The 16065-nt window shown below is 45.6% G+C and overlaps 1 protein-coding gene across 1 annotated transcript in view; it reads right to left on the reverse strand.

Moving 5' to 3' along the window:
- The window catches only part of scn5lab (sodium channel, voltage gated, type V-like, alpha b), a 283003-nt gene that overhangs the window by 148948 nt on the left and 117990 nt on the right, over positions 1-16065 (reverse strand). The window contains exon 15 of the mRNA XM_056299257.1: positions 11584-11822. Within this exon, the coding sequence (XP_056155232.1) occupies positions 11584-11822 (239 nt within the window). The remainder of the gene's footprint in view (positions 1-11583; positions 11823-16065) is intronic.

Here is a 16065-nt window from a genome sequence, read left to right on the forward strand (position 1 = left end):
TGTCAGCGCAGCCATGGAACACCATCCTCCAGATGAAAAGTTTAAAGTTTCCATCTATACGCCTGTCAAAACAAAGCAAAGTTGAGCTCTGTGGAAGTCCGGCCAATTGCATTTTTTCCTAGCCATCTCCGTATACACCCCATTTATACAATCGGGTACTCCACCAATGACTCCACCGATGACTTTAATTAGGTGTGTTATTGGGATGTATCTGATGATGTTTTCGAACTTGATTACAAAAAAGGAAAAGTGGAAAATATTAATGAACTCTATAGACAGGTGTATAGCCTACCTATTACAAATTACAAATGGTATAACATTAAAACAGTCCACAAAATTAAATAGGCTCTACATGAAACCAATCACGGCAAAAGTTGCCAGCTGTCCTGCACACTACATGATTTTCTGTTTATTCAAAGTCGACAACTTACCACAACTCATTAGGTCCCACTACATGGTAGATTCTACGACGAAAGGCTTGATAATGATAAAAGCATCGTCCAACTGGGTCTATTTCTGCAGGACTTGGCGGACCCTCCAACACTGAACACGTATTCCTCTGGAGTAAAGTCTGCTGCAGACACGTTTCACCGACATAAGGTGTTTTGGCTAAAATTTGCCCAGCTATTGACATCAAACTCTCATCTGAAAATGATGTGATACTAAGACGGGATAATAAGATGGGATGGGATACTAAGTGATGGGATACTAAGACGTGGTCTATGATGAAATAAGGTTCGCCGATCGATCCCAAATAGGGAAGCGATTCCTTGCCAATTCAACCCCAAATCTAAACAATGGTTAATGTAATTCACTGTCAGGTCATATGCTGGATGACCAGGAACACCACTTTGAGTTGTTGGTGGAATGACAATGCCTCCATGATGTGTCTGATTTTGAGGTGGTTGTAGAATAAGAATTAGTTGCCTGTGTAATTACTCTTAAGAGAGTAGTGCAGGGGTTCAAATCTGTATGGAAATGAATGTAGGGTGGAGCGGGACATCAACACTGTCATGGTGGTGGTAGTGGTGGGTGGGGGGGCTCGAATTCCATGTAGGGTAAAACATTTCGGATAAACATGTTTAGATGTCAGATGCCCAAACCACCTCAGCTGGCTCCTTTTGATATGAAGGAGCAGCGGCTCTACTCTGAACTCCCTCCAGATGTCCGAGCTCCTCACCCTATCTCTAAGGCTGAGCCCAGACACCCTACGGAGGAAACTCATTTCAGCTGCTCGTATCTGCAATCTCGCCCTTTCAGTCACTACCCAAAGCTCATGACCATAGGTGAGGGTTGGAACGAAGATTGACTGGTAAATTGAGAGCTTTGCCTTCCAGCTCAGCTCCCTCTTCACCACAACGGTTCGGTACAACGTCCACATTACTGCTGATGCCGCACCGATCCGCCTGTCAATCTCCCACTCCATCCTACCGGGCACGGCCAACTGGGAGGAGACCCCGGGGTAGACCCAGAACTCGCTGGAGAGACTACATGTCCAATCTGGCCTGGGAACGTCTTGGGATTCCCCAGGGGAGCTGAAGGGCGTTGCTGGGGACAGGGACGTCTGGAGTGCCCTACTTAGCTTGGTGCCACCACAATCTGACCCTGGAGAAGCGGCTGAAGATGAATGAATGAATGAACGTTTAGATATGATCCCATGTGGAACGACTGATGAATAAATGCCAGGAAAACCCTAGTGACTGACGTATGGAAACAACCAACTATGAAAGGAAAAGTCAACATTGATTGTTGCCCTGACTGGATCTGCGTCCAAGGAGGTAACACCAGGGTTGGTCTGATGGGACGCGGAAGTGGGGCAGGCTAAGCTAACTGCTAGCCCATGCAGACCGTCAGTTCTGATGACACCGAGGGCGGCGTCCTCGCCTAGTGTTGACTGTTTTTGGTGTCATCATGTGGAGTGCGGGGAGGTGTGTCGAAGGTGTCTGGCTGGTAGACCTGGCGTTGGATCGGCTGAGGGAGCCTGGTCTGCTTTGTCCGCGGGGCAGGCTAAGCTAACTGCTAGCCATGCAGACCGGCAATTCCGACAGTCATCCTGGCTGTCGTTCGTTCTCTGGACAGTGGAATTTTTGGACTGTGTTGTTAACTGTTTGTTTTGTTTGTTTGTTTTGTTTTGTTCACTGTTTTTGTTTGTTTTTGGTGGTGTCGTTTTTGGGAATTCTGAATGTGTTTTTGTCTTTAGTGTTGCACTGCTGTGGGCTGGGGGAAACGGAATGGCATTTCTTTTGTGTACACAAGTACATGAAAGAAATGACAATAATTGTTCCTGATCCTGATTCTGTTAGAGTTGTCCTGACATGGTCCTCCACACAGAACCTTATATAACAAACACACACATACACACATGCACACACACACACACACACACACACACACACGGGTAAAAAGACAGGTCCATTTACACAGCAGACACACGCTGACATAAAGACACATATACAGACACATACTCCTGCAGACACATTCACACACCCATACACACAAAGACACTGACCAACAAGGACAGACAAGGATGCATGCACACACGCACACACGCACACACGCACACACACAAACACACACACACACACACACACACACACACACACACACACACACACACACACAGCCTCTCCGAGAGAGAAGTGAAATGCTTTGTAAACATGTGGAGGGATTAGGTGTATTATCCTGAGGCGCCGCCTGACTTCAGCCTGAGATCCCCTCCCAGTGACAGCACTTGGACTTCCTCTGCGAGTTGTGTTCCTTTAAACTGAACTGGAGACGTTTGCACTGCAGAAATTAATGTGACCCCGGGGCAGGTGACACTAACGCTAGCGGGAGGTTGCATAATCTCAGTTTTCCTAAAGCAAAATTAGTTTTTTTGATGAGAACTTACACAACTCTGCTGTGAACACACAGCAGTAGTATTTAACCCACACATCCAAACAGGAAGCACAATGAAAATGAAAAGGAAAGCCACCTGGACTTGTGTGTATATATATATATATATATATATATATATATATATATATATATATTTTGGATTTTCCCCCCCCTTTCCCCCAAATTGTATCCGGCCAATTACCCTACTCTTCCAAGACGTCCTGGTCTCTGCTTCACCCCCTCTGCTGCAGACTACCACATGCCTCCTTTCATACATGTGGAGTCACCAGCCGCTTCTTTTCACCTGACAGTGGGGAGTTTCACCAGGGGGACGTAGCGCGTGGGAGGATCACGCAATTCCCCCCCCCCCACGAACAGGTACCCCGACTGACCAGAGGAAGCGCTAGTGCAGCGACCAGGACACATACCCACATTCGGCTTCCCACCCACAGACACGGCCAATTGTGTCTGTAGGGACACCCGACCAAGCCGGACGTAACGCGGGGAATTCGAACCGGCGAGCCCCGTATTGGTAGGCAACAGAATAGAACGCCACACCACCCGGACGCCCCTGGACTTGTGTATCTCTGACCCTGGATACTGGACTGACACCTTACCCGGTTCACGGTTTTCCTCTGCGTACCACACTAGTTCTATTTTGAAAATATTAATATTCACAATTTCACCACAATATCACCACACGGAGGCCATGTTTGAATGTACTGGTCCAAAACTTCAGTGAAGTGAGTGAGTTTACATCTCTGCCACGTGTCATCTGTTCCAAGTTGGTCACTGACAGAACATGGACCCTCTTTTTTTATACTTTTCCTGTGTAGACCTTCATTTGTGTCACGAAGACACACAACATACATGTACCAAGGCTACAATCCTGTCCCAGGACTGACACAACGACAACATCAGCAAAACACACACACACACACACACACACACACAAAAATGCAACCCATGCATGCAAACTGTCTCTTCTATTATATGCATAGCGTAAAGCTCCCCTCTGAGGAAAACAGAGTTTTTAACCTTGTTAACGTGTCCATGTGGTGTGTTGGAAGACATGTCAGGAGCAGAAGAAGCAGTCAACGCCACGGCTGAGCAGATCCGCTTTCAAACTGCAGTGTACCAACGACAGTCCCAATAAAACGGATTAAGGCAGGGTTTCATCAAAATCAGAATCAGAAACACTTTGTCGTTTCAATTCATGCACTTGAACAAATGAAATTAAACGAAACATGGTTTCCCACAGCAGTGCAACACAAAGACAAAAACACATATACAAAAACTACAAGAACACATATATTCAAACTAACACATATATCTAAACTAAAAAAAAAAATCACTGTCCAGGAGAACGAACGCCAGCCAGGATGACTGTCGGAACTGCCGGTCTGCATGGGCTAGCAGTTAGCTTAGCCTGCCCCACTTCTGCGTCCTGTCAGACCACGCTCGCTATTACCTCTTCGGGCACAGCTCAAGGCAGGGTCATGGTCCCTCGGCCCACAGGATGCAGCAGACCAGGCTCCCTCAGCCGATCCAATACTAGCTCTCCCAGCCACATACCCTCGACACACCTCCCTGCACTCCACACCACGACACCAAAAACACAGTCAAGGCTACGCAAGGCCACCAGCAGACCGCCCTTGGTGTTATCGGAACTGCCGGTCTGCGTGGGCTAGCAGTTAGCTTAGCCTGCCCCACTTCTGCGTCCTGTCAGACCGTGCCCGCTATTACCTCTTCGGGCACAGCTCCAGGCAGGGTCATGGTCCCTTGGCCCACGGGATGCAGCAGACCAGGCTCCCTCAGCCGATCCAATACTAGCTCTCCCAGCCACATACCCTCGACACACCTCCCTGCACTCCACACCACGACACCAAAAACACAGTCAAGGTTACGCAAGGCCACCAGCAGACCGCCCTCGGTGTTATCGGAACTGCCTGTCTGCGTGGGCTAGCAGTTAGCTTAGGCTGCCACGCTTCTGCGTCCTGTCAGACCGCCCTCGGCGTTACCTCTTCGGGCACAGTTCCATGCAGGGCCGTGGTCCCTGGGCCCACAGGACGCAGCAGACCAGGCTCTCCCAGCCATCAAACAAAGACAAACTTAGATGAACATGTGGACAAAGACACTGCATGGACGATAATGGGTGAGTCTGCCACAAACGTGAATTCGCGCCACCAGCTTCCCAGACCGGATGTTACAACCTGAGGAACCAATCCTGTTAGTGGACGGGGTGGTGCTTTACATGTCATTATGTGCACCTGCTTCGGCGATGCGAGCCAGAGGAGAAGTAATGTCGCTACTTATTGAAATTTTGCCATGTAAAAGTTTAGTTTTCGGTGGCAAATTTACAAAAGGAGAAACAGTGAGCCTTCATTTATTACCAAAGTATCCGAAAATTCGTGAGAAATGGGTGCAGTTTATAGGGGAAAATCGTAATTTCCCAGCCAAACTACAAGAGAAAACGCAGGTCTGCAGTAACCATTTTTAAGAGTACAGTTTTGGAAAATCTCATCCCATCATCAGCCACTTCTCCGGGGTTGTGTCGCGGTGGCAGCAAGCTAAGTGGGGCACTCCAGATGTCCCTCTCCCCAGCAACACCCTCCAGCTCCTCCTGGGGATCCCAAGGTGTTCCTAGGCCAGACTGGACATGTAGTTCATCCTTGAGTTCTGGGTCTACCCCGGGGTCTCCTCCCAGTTGGACGTGCTCGGAAAACCACCAAAGGAAGGCGCCCAGGAGGCATCCTAATCAGATGCCCGAACCGCCTCAACTGGCTCCTTTTTATGCAAAGGAGCAGCAGCTCTAATCTGAGATCCCTCTGGATGTCCGAGCTCCTCACCCTATCTCTAAGGCTGAGCCCAGACACCCTACGGAGGAAACTCATTTCAGCCGCTTGTATCCGCGATCTCACCCTTTCGGTCACTACCTAAATCTCATGACCATAGGTGAGGGTTGGAACGAAAATTTATCACAAAATCAGATGGGTTTTGCCAAAAAACATATACTGGAGCCTGACGCTGTGCTGTCCATTTATCCTGGGGACACAGCGAGTATGAGCTGACAGGTTGGTCAACCGCTAAGTTTATTTCTTTCTCTAGAGACTGCTAAGGACAAGACTAGTGAACCCAGTTGCAAGACACAGACAAGGGACAAAGGCGAGTAGGGGTTTATTGAGGATGGTAGGCGGCAGAGAGGTGATGGCGTAGATGGATAGCAGAGCCAGGCCGGACCGGAGGATGAAGGAGCAAGTGCGGCTGGACTGCACCAAGCTCAGCAGCGAGGGCAGCCAGCCAGGCAGGCAGGCAGATGAACTGGAGAGTGGCAATACTAAACACAACAGAAAGGCGATTAGACTAAAAAACAACAACACTGGGAAAATACTCAAAGATTTGCAGAGCAGCCGAGCACCTGAGACTAACGTAGAAGCTCAAACAACAATTTGACAAAGAGTGTTTGAAGAGCCGGGTTTCTTATACTGGTAGGGCTGATGAATGAGCTGGATGGAAAACAGGTGTGTGCTGAGCCAGTGAGGTGAATGTAGGTCAGGAACGAGAGAGCGAGAGAGAGAGACCAACAGACGGAGAGAGAGAGCACGAGAGAGCGAGAGAGAGAGCGAGACTGCAGGCTCGGTGGACATGGACGGCGTGACAGAAACTTTCTATGGTGTTAAAGCATTTCGACGCATCTAAATGTTTATCTTCACAAGGTAGGTAACTTGTCAGAGCTGGCGAGTGGGACCAAGGTTTATCTAACAGGAGCACCACATTATCAGCTGACTGATAATGAAGTCAAGCCGAAGGCTCGTGTTATTTATTACCGTAGTGTTTCTAACATTGTAGAGAGCGATACATAAAATACATTACCATTCTGATATGTCCACTTGTACACAACCCTGTCCAAATTGCTCTTCTTCTTTGGAATCGGTTTCCGGTTCATACAAGTATGGCTGAATTACTCCTACATCACCACTTGCCGAGCAGCGGAGGGGTGGGGTGGGGGGGGATTTGAATTGAGGGCTGCGATAATTTGTATATTCATAGATTCTGGATGTTTTTCTCCCCAATTGTACTTGGCCAATTACCCCACTCTTCCGAGCCGTCCCGGTTGCTGCTCCACCTCCTCTGCTGATCCGGGGAGGGCTGCAGACTACCACATGTCTCCTCCCATACAGTGAGGAGCTTCACCAGAGGGATGTAGCACGTGGGAGGATAACGCAATTCCCTCCCAGTTCCCCCTCCCCCCCGAAGAAGCGCCCCAAACGACCAGAAGAGGCGCTAGTGCAGTGACCAGAACACATACCTACATCCGGCTTCCCACCCACAGACACGGCCAATTGTGTCTGTAGGGAGGCCCGACCAAGCCAGATACTAATAGTTCATCCCCATGGGGTAATTCTTTCTCTGGATTTAATCCCGGTAAATGCAGAGAAATGTAGCATGCAACACGGGGATTTGAACCAGCAGTACCCGTGTTGGTAGGCAATGGAATAGACCGCCAGGCCACCTGGATGCCTCCGAATTTTTTCTTTTAATGAGGGAGAAGGAATAGGTGTGATTTTAAGAATTCTAACAGGATAACTGAATTTATTTTGCAGAAAAAAGCGTCAGATAATTTATGATGTGGACGGTGTCTTTAATGCGAGCAAAGCAGACTGCATCACAGCCCTCTGCAGGAAAGTAGCCACACAAATAGAGTTTGATTGATTGATAGATTGATTTACTGTCAATAAGGAACTCATTTTAGTTAAAACGCTCTTCGTCTGGGCAACCACATTTTGACCCCAGGACAGAGTGTGACCAGTCTGCCCAGGCACGCCTGCAGCCATCGCCTCCATTGTAAACCCTTTGTTAGTTCCGCCTGCCTGCAGACGCCGACCACGAGATGTGAGAGACTCGGACAGGTGTGTGTGTGTGTGTTTGTGTGGAGGGGCAGATGTGAACAGCGTGGGGTGTGTAGCATTGTGTGTACCACTGTGTGTGGGTGTGATTGTGTGTATGTGCGTATGTACCTGTGTGTGTCCATTTTGGCTTCAAAGCGCAGGTGTAAACAGCATGATGTGGTTTTGTGTGTGTGTGTTTGTGTGGGCAGGTGTGATCAACATGGCGATTTGCTGCAGGGTCTTTCACACTTCAGGTGAACCGATTAGCATACTGCATCAAGCTATCACTTCCTGTTGGATCTGCACTTAGCTGGAGGCTCTGACTCTGGTGTCAGTCTGTCAGTTTAAACCCGCCCTGTATTCGTCTGTCAGATCTGATAGCACGAACCCCCAGCAAAACGCCACTAAAAGCTAGAAAGTAAAGTTGTTTCAGGGAGGAAGAAGGAGGCATGGCTGTTTTCTCACTGACATTTTATACTTTTCAGTTCCCCAGTTTTGACCACCTCCCAGGTGTGCAACTCTCTATCCATCCTTCTACCCTTTCTAACCTTCCTAAATGTCATCCATGGCTTCATACTGTAATACGTATTCATGACTTTAATATCGTGAAATACTTTGTGTCCTCAGACTAGGAAAGCACTGTAGAAGATCCATTTCATTTTCATCCATCCATCTCTCCGTCTCTCCTTTCATCCGCCTATCAAGCTCTTCCTCCTATGATCACGTCTCCTACAGAGTGTCAGTCAACTCTTGTATCACATTCACCCATTCATCTGTCCATCACTCACCTTGTCTGTACATCCCAACATCCACCCATACTGTACGTCCAACCAGTATCAAATATTCATCAGACCGCCAACCTCTCCCTCCAGCCTTCATCTATAAACCAAACCATTCCTGGAAACACATTTCCAGTAGGGATGCACCGAAAATTCGGCCACTGAAAATTTTCGGCCGAAAATGGCCTAAAAGTGCATTTTCGGTTTTCGGCCGAAAGACCTAAATCACTGAAACAACACAGCCGAAACAGAATTGTGATGACGCAAGCAAAAAGCGCAGCCAGCACACGGTTATCTGGATAAGAGCCAACATGTCTGCGGTGTGGACGTATTTCAATATCTCGGAGAAAGACCCACGGATAGCGATTTGCAAAACGTGCAATGCTGAAATTTCAAGAGGAGGTGTGTCTGCAAAGAGTTTCTCCACGTCGGGTTTAATTTATCACCTGAAATCCAAACATCCCGATTGCCATTCTGAATATGAGAAGAATGCGGCGTAGAAAAGAAAAGTCAATCCGAGCGCGCCCACTCCCTCTGTAGCGGACTTATTTGAAAAGGCAAGAAAGTTTTCCAGTGATGGTGCTAAGGCAAAGGGCATAACACAAAACGTTATGGAGTTTATTGCCTCAGATGATCAGCCGTTCTCTGTCATAGAAGATACGGGATTTCGTAGGCTGATTGATCACATTGAGCCCCGTTATGCCATGCCAAGCAGACGGCATTTCTCAGACGTGTGTTTACCTGAGCTGTTTAATGTTGTTGCAACTCATGTCTATGAGCTTATAGCATCAGATATTACAGCTATCAGTTTCACGACCGACATATGGAGCTCAGACGTCAGCCTCACCAGTATGCTCAGTCTAACCGCACAGTGGATTGATACAGATTTCAAGCTGCAAAAGATTCTGCTCCACTCACAAGAGTTTAGAGGGTCACATACAGCAGCAGCCATTTCTGCTGCATTCACCAATATGTTCGACACCTGGCATATCGACCGATCTCAAGTGCACGCCATAGTCAGTGGCAATGCACTTTGTTGTAGTAGTCCGACAGAGAAAAATTTAAAAGGCACTTGACTTAAATGCACTTTGTGTTTTTATGAGAGAACATATTTAATTTTACAATCTTTCAGCAGGCCAGTCAGTTATAGGCCTGTACATTATTATTTAATGTACACATGAGTGGGGTCAAGTTAAACATTTTGTTTTGAATTTTATTTATATTGTGCATTGTTGTAATCTCAGTGCTAAATAAATATTTTCATACTTTTGTAATTGATTTATTCTTTGAATTGCAATGCCTTGATTTTAGTGAGGTTAGTACACAGTCATAGCCATAAATGCAATGGTTCTAATAATTGACATAATAATTTCTTTCGGTGTTTCGGTTTTCGGCCTTGGTTTCCTCATTTTTAGTTTTCGGTTTCGGCCAAGAATTTTCATTTCGGTGCATCTCTAATTTCCAGTGATTTCAAAACCCATCCCTCTATTTGATATATCTACCATCGATCATATTTGTATGTATCCATCCAGCAATCCATCCATCCATCCATCCATCCATCCATCCATCCACACAACCATCAACTTTATCAAAGTTTCTTCCATCTACAAACCCCAATTCCAATGAAGTTGGGACGTGTTGTAAAACGTGAATAAAAACAGAATACAATGATTTGCAAATCCTTTTCAACCTATATTCAATTGAATACACTACAAAGACAAGATATTTAATGTTCAGACTGATAAACTTTATTGTTTTTTGCAAATATTCACTCATTTTGAATTTGATGCCTGCAACACGTTCCAAAGAAGCTGGGACAGGGGCAACAAAAGACTGGGAAAGTTGAGGAATGCTCAAAAAACACCTGTTTGGAACATTCCACAGGTGAACAGGTTAACTGGAAACAGGTCTCTGCATATAAGCGGCAAGGCCGAAAACCAACACTGAATGCCCATGACCTTCGATCCCTCAGGCGGCACTGCATTAAAAACCGACATCATTGTGTAAAGGATATTACCACGTGGGCTCAGGAGCACTTGGGAAAACCATCGCCAGTTAACACAGTTCGCCGCTACATCTACAAGTGCAAGTTAAAACTCTACCATGCAAAGTGAAAGCCATATATCAACACCACCCAGAAACACCACCGGCTTCTCTGGGCCCAAGCTCCTCTGAGATGGACCGACGCAAAGTGGACAAGTGGTATGACAAGTCCACATTTCAAATTGTTTTTGGAAATCATGGATGTCGCGTCCTCCGGGCTAAAGAGGAAAAGGACCATCCAGATTGTTATCAGCGCAAAGTTCAAAAGCCAGCATCTGTGATGGTATGGGGGGGGTGTTAGTGCCCATGGCATCATGGGTAGCGTGCACATCTGTGAAGGCACCATTAATGTTGAAAGTTACATACAGGTTTTGGAGCAACATATGCTGCCATCCAAACGACGTCTTTTTCAGGGACGTCCCTGCTTATTTCAGCAAGACAATGCCAAGCCACATTCTGCACGTGTTACAACAGCGGGGCTTCATAGTAAAGTCCAGATCTGTCTCCCATTGAAAATGTGTGGCGCATTATGAAGCGCAAAATACGGCAACGGAGACCCCGGACTGTTGAGCAACTGAAGTCGTACATCAAGCAAGAATGGGAAAGAATTCCACCTACAAAGCTTCAACAATTAGTGTCCTCAGTTCCCAAACGCTTATTGAGTGTTGTTAAAAGGAAAGGTGATGTAACACAGTGGTGAACATACTCCTGTCCCAGCTTCTTTGGAACGTGTTGCAGGCATCAAATTCAAAATGAGTGAATATTTGCAAAAAAACAATAAAGTTTGTCAGTTAGAACATTAAATATCTTGTCTTTGTAGTGTATTCAATTGAATATAGGTTGAAAAGGATTTGCAAATCATTGTATTCTGTTTTTATTTACATTTTACACAATGTCCCAACTTCACCGGAATTGGGGTTTGTATCATTCATACATCCTTGCATCTATATGAATGTTTTTTTCTATCAACTCATCCAACTATCCATCCATCTTACCAGATTTCCGATGCTGAGCATACCGTTGAACTCGTCGGTCATGGGGTAATGCTCCATGGCCATGAAGAGGGTATTGAGCACGATGCAGACTGTGATGGCCAGGTCCAGAAAAGGGTCCATCACCATGAACTTCACCTGCTGTTTGATTCTCAGCCAGCGGGGGGAGCACTCCCAGATCAGATGGTGGTGAGCGAAGGTGTACCAGCATGGGTGGCACTTCTTATGGGACTCCTCCAGTTCTGTGTAAGAACCACAGCATGTTAGAGGGTGGGTGGCGTTAATCTAATCTTAAAGCCACAATGTGAATTTTTCCTTGAACACTGCCCTCTACTGTTCAGGGGTGGGAATCCATCCATCCATCCATTATCCAAGCCGCTTATACCAATTGGGGTCGCAGGATGCTGGAGCCTATCCCAGCAGTCATTGGACAGCAGGCTGGGAGACACCCTGGACAGGCCGCCAGTCCATCACAGCCCCCCCCCCCCCACACACACACACCTAGGGACAATTTAGTACGGCCGATTCACCTGACCTACATGTCTTTGGACTGGGAGGAAACCAGAGCACCCGGAGGAAACCCACACAGACACAGAGAGAACATGCAAACTCCACACAGAGGACGACCCGGGATGACCCCTCAGGTGAGAGGTGGGAATAACAACTACAAATGAAAACAGACACGGAGTTTGGGACCTCTTCAAGAGAACCTTAAGACAAAAACAGATCCGGTCAGCCGGTCTGGCAACTGTGTTTTTAAATGGAGGGGGCAATGATGCATTCACTTTGTTTTAATCACTACTATTCAATAACACCTTCTGATACTTACTATCCATCCATCCATCCATTATCCAAACCGCTTATCCCGCTCAGGGTCACGGGTACTCATATCATGGTATTTGGTAGTCATATTATGATGTTTTAGGGGTGGCACAGTGGCGCAGGGGTTAGCGCAGTCACCTCACAGCAAGAAGGTCCTGGGTTCAAGCCCCGGGGTAGTCCACCATTGGGGGTTGTCCCGGGTCGTCCTCTGTGTGGAGTTTGCATGTTCTCCCTGTGTCTGTGTGGGTTTCCTCCGGGTGCTCCGGTTTCCTCCCACAGTCCAAAGACATGTGGGTCGGGTGAATCGGCTGTGCTACATTGTCCCTAGGCGTGTTGTGTGTGTGTGTGTGTGTGTGTGTGTGTGTGTGTGTGTGTGTGTGTGTGTGTGTGAGATGGCCTTGACAGCCTGTCCAGGGTGTCTCCCCGCTTGCTGTCCAATGACTGCTGGGATACGTTCCAGCATCCCTGCAACCCTGAGAGCAGGATAAGTGGTTTGGATAATGGATGGATGGATTATGATGTTTTACAATTCACATTATATTTACTAGTCATATTATGATATTTGCAAATCATGTTGTGACATTTGCCAGTCATATTACATCTACTAGTCACACTATGATACTTACTAGTCATATTACAATATCTGAGTCATATAATGATATTTACTACTCATGTAATGATGTTTATTAGTCATGTTATGATATTCACTGGTCATAATTAAATGTACGAGTCATTATGATTGTGAAATGTACCCTTGATGATGGAATTATTATTGATATAATAATATTCTACTTGTCATGTTATGATGTTTATTGATCATGTAATTCTGATATTCACTGGTCATATTATGGTATTTAAGGGTCACATTATGCTTCAGGAGAGCAGAGATATTTACACACAGCACATTTATCTCAGATGAACACAACGTCAACTTTAGTATGAGTTACTGTGGTTAAATACATAAGATATGACAGCGCCACTGCTGGGCCAAAATCCAGAACAAGCACTCATACTCAAGCCCAATTCAGTGAACAAGGAAGTACACCACATCAAGTTCTTACACCATGATTTAACCGACCAGTTAAATCACCACAGAGGACATTCAGGTTGCACCATTATAAACTAGAGCAGTGCAGATCTCTGACAAGTGTACGTATCTCCCCTTCTCTGGTGTTCGAACTTTTTTCGCTTACCAGGAGAAGGGAAATACATGCAAAAAAAAACCCAGTGTTTTTCCTGTGCCTCGATTGAAGTGGAACTATGGAAAAAGAAATCTCAATATGCAGTGCTGAAGCTAAAAAAATCTACCTAATGAAAACGTTTTGCCTGTCAGTGGGTGCATGTGCAGCCTCAGTGGACCCTCACACGAATGCGACCAAGTCTAATATTAAATAACAGAGATCAGGCTATCATCATTTGAAAGCCCTTATTAAAAGACTTCAAATATGTTTAACCAAGGTGGTTTTCATGACATGAAATGTATGAAGGTGAATGGCTGCTATGCTGATTGACTTTCGTTCATAGAACAATGGTAAGAAAACATAACTCAGCCATGAAAACATAAAACAGCTCAGCCATGGGGAATGTTTTATTGCAGCTACTGAGATGATGTCCAGCGGTGACTGTAATTAAGCCTACTCTTGAGATTGTATTTTTATAGCAGAGTTTTAACATTGGAGACTACGGACGGCACTTCCGGGTTTCAGCGAGGTGAATTATTTTTGGTTTTATCCTGTGTTCCTCAAGTCATCCTGTGCTGAGATCAGTAGTGAATGATTTGCTGGCTTGCGAAACACGATCAACTTCTCGTTTACTTTCAAGACTCATACCCAAATCCATAATGTTTTAGTTTTGACCACTGTCGCTGGCTGATCTGACTCAACCACAGATGTGAGCTGCGTGTGAGCATGGGTGACTCAGAGCGGGCAACGACAACGCTGGTCGAGCGAGCTCGAGGGTGAATGAGGGGAGCGAGTGGCGATAGTGAGAACAAATGTTTTTTGAAGGTTTTTAATCACCGCAACCCCGAGAGGTTCTTCATCATACACTCATAACTGCACAAAATATTTTAGCCTGATACGTCCAGTAGTTTGTCAGATTAGCCGCGGAAACACACACACACACACACACACACACACACACACACACACACACACACACACACACACAGAAACAGAAGAGAGACATAGAGAAGTAGAGAGAGAGAAAAAAGAGAAAGAACAAGCAACACTGAAGAATGTAAAAAAAAAAAAAAGGAAGAGTGGTTTGCGGCAGATGGCGTCATGAAGGAGAGAATTCGTATAATATTGTTTTCTAAGAGCAGTCTCTGCTGAGGGGAGAGACGGGGAGTCAGCAGAGCTAGCCCACCACACAGGGGGTTTCACAGAATAGTCCACTAGTCGACTATGAAAACCACTAGTCGACACTGTGCATAGTTGTACACTAATGATTCATCTGTGGCGTTAGCACAGTGTAATGCATCTACAGCAGATATACAGCTGGGGGTGCTGTGGTTCAAACAGATTTGCTTGGTTTGAACAATCCTTTAACACATTATGCCATGTTAAATAAACAGAATTTAAGTTATTTAGAGAGGGGAAGACCCCCCGTGGTTCGGTTTATGAGTGACCGTGTTAACTGGTGACTTTAGGACGGCAGCTGTTGAAAACACGAACAGAACACGTGGCGTCCTCCTAAAGGCCTTTAATTTTATTTTAATCAATTTTAAATACACACTTATCTGTTTTTAATAGCTACGCTAACCATTTAGCCCGTAACATATTCAACTGTTCTCATCGTGTGTACCAACACTAGTGTAACAGCCAGCCAAACTCCATCCACTAAATGCAGAAGAGTCAGGATTCATCTGAGTTTACAGGTTTTGTAAGATGCCGCGATGCATTCATGAATTAGGAGTGAAACTGTAAAATAATACAATAAAATGTGTAAGAAATCTGATTCTGAATACTGTTTTACAATACAATATTGTTTTACATTACAATATTGCACTGAGGAAATATAACAAAATGTTAAAGACTATCCAAATGTGAATAGTTCTCTTGTACACACTGAATAAACTCTAAATGTATGCATTTTTACCAACAGTGTGATTTGTTTTACAGCTAAGCAATCACGAAATAAGAAACAAAGCCCTTTGTCTTTTACAAGCATCCAAGCGGCGCTAGCTAGCTGCTACATAGCAAAGGAACAGGACAACCAGCAAACCGGGCTAACATGCTAATAGTTACAACATTCCCACACTTTAAAGCTCTTTGGTAAGTTATAAACGCGTCATCGTCACATATGTTCTCTGGTAGATTATTTCAATAGTCAACAAAGATATAAGTACTTACACAAGATGCGTTCACATGCACAAAACAAACGATGGCAGCCGATTAAACACCAATAGGTCTGCAGCGGGAGAAACGTGGTCAGTACTGAACTTACTTCCTGCTATAGAAATACCGCCGCTAGGGGGAGCTAAATACAACCAAAGGCACATAAATGGATGGGCAGAATAATTATAATGTCAAATTCAAAAGTAACTTCAAGAAATGTGAAAGCTTCTTGTTGGCAACACCGTTTAGCTTACAGAATGTAGGACAAAAAGGACCAGATGAATACATACTGTATTGAACATTCAATTTAAGATCATTTAGGGCT

Source organism: Lampris incognitus, chromosome 19, assembly GCF_029633865.1.
Source record: "Lampris incognitus isolate fLamInc1 chromosome 19, fLamInc1.hap2, whole genome shotgun sequence".
Classification (NCBI taxonomy): Eukaryota; Metazoa; Chordata; class Actinopteri; order Lampriformes; family Lampridae; genus Lampris; species Lampris incognitus.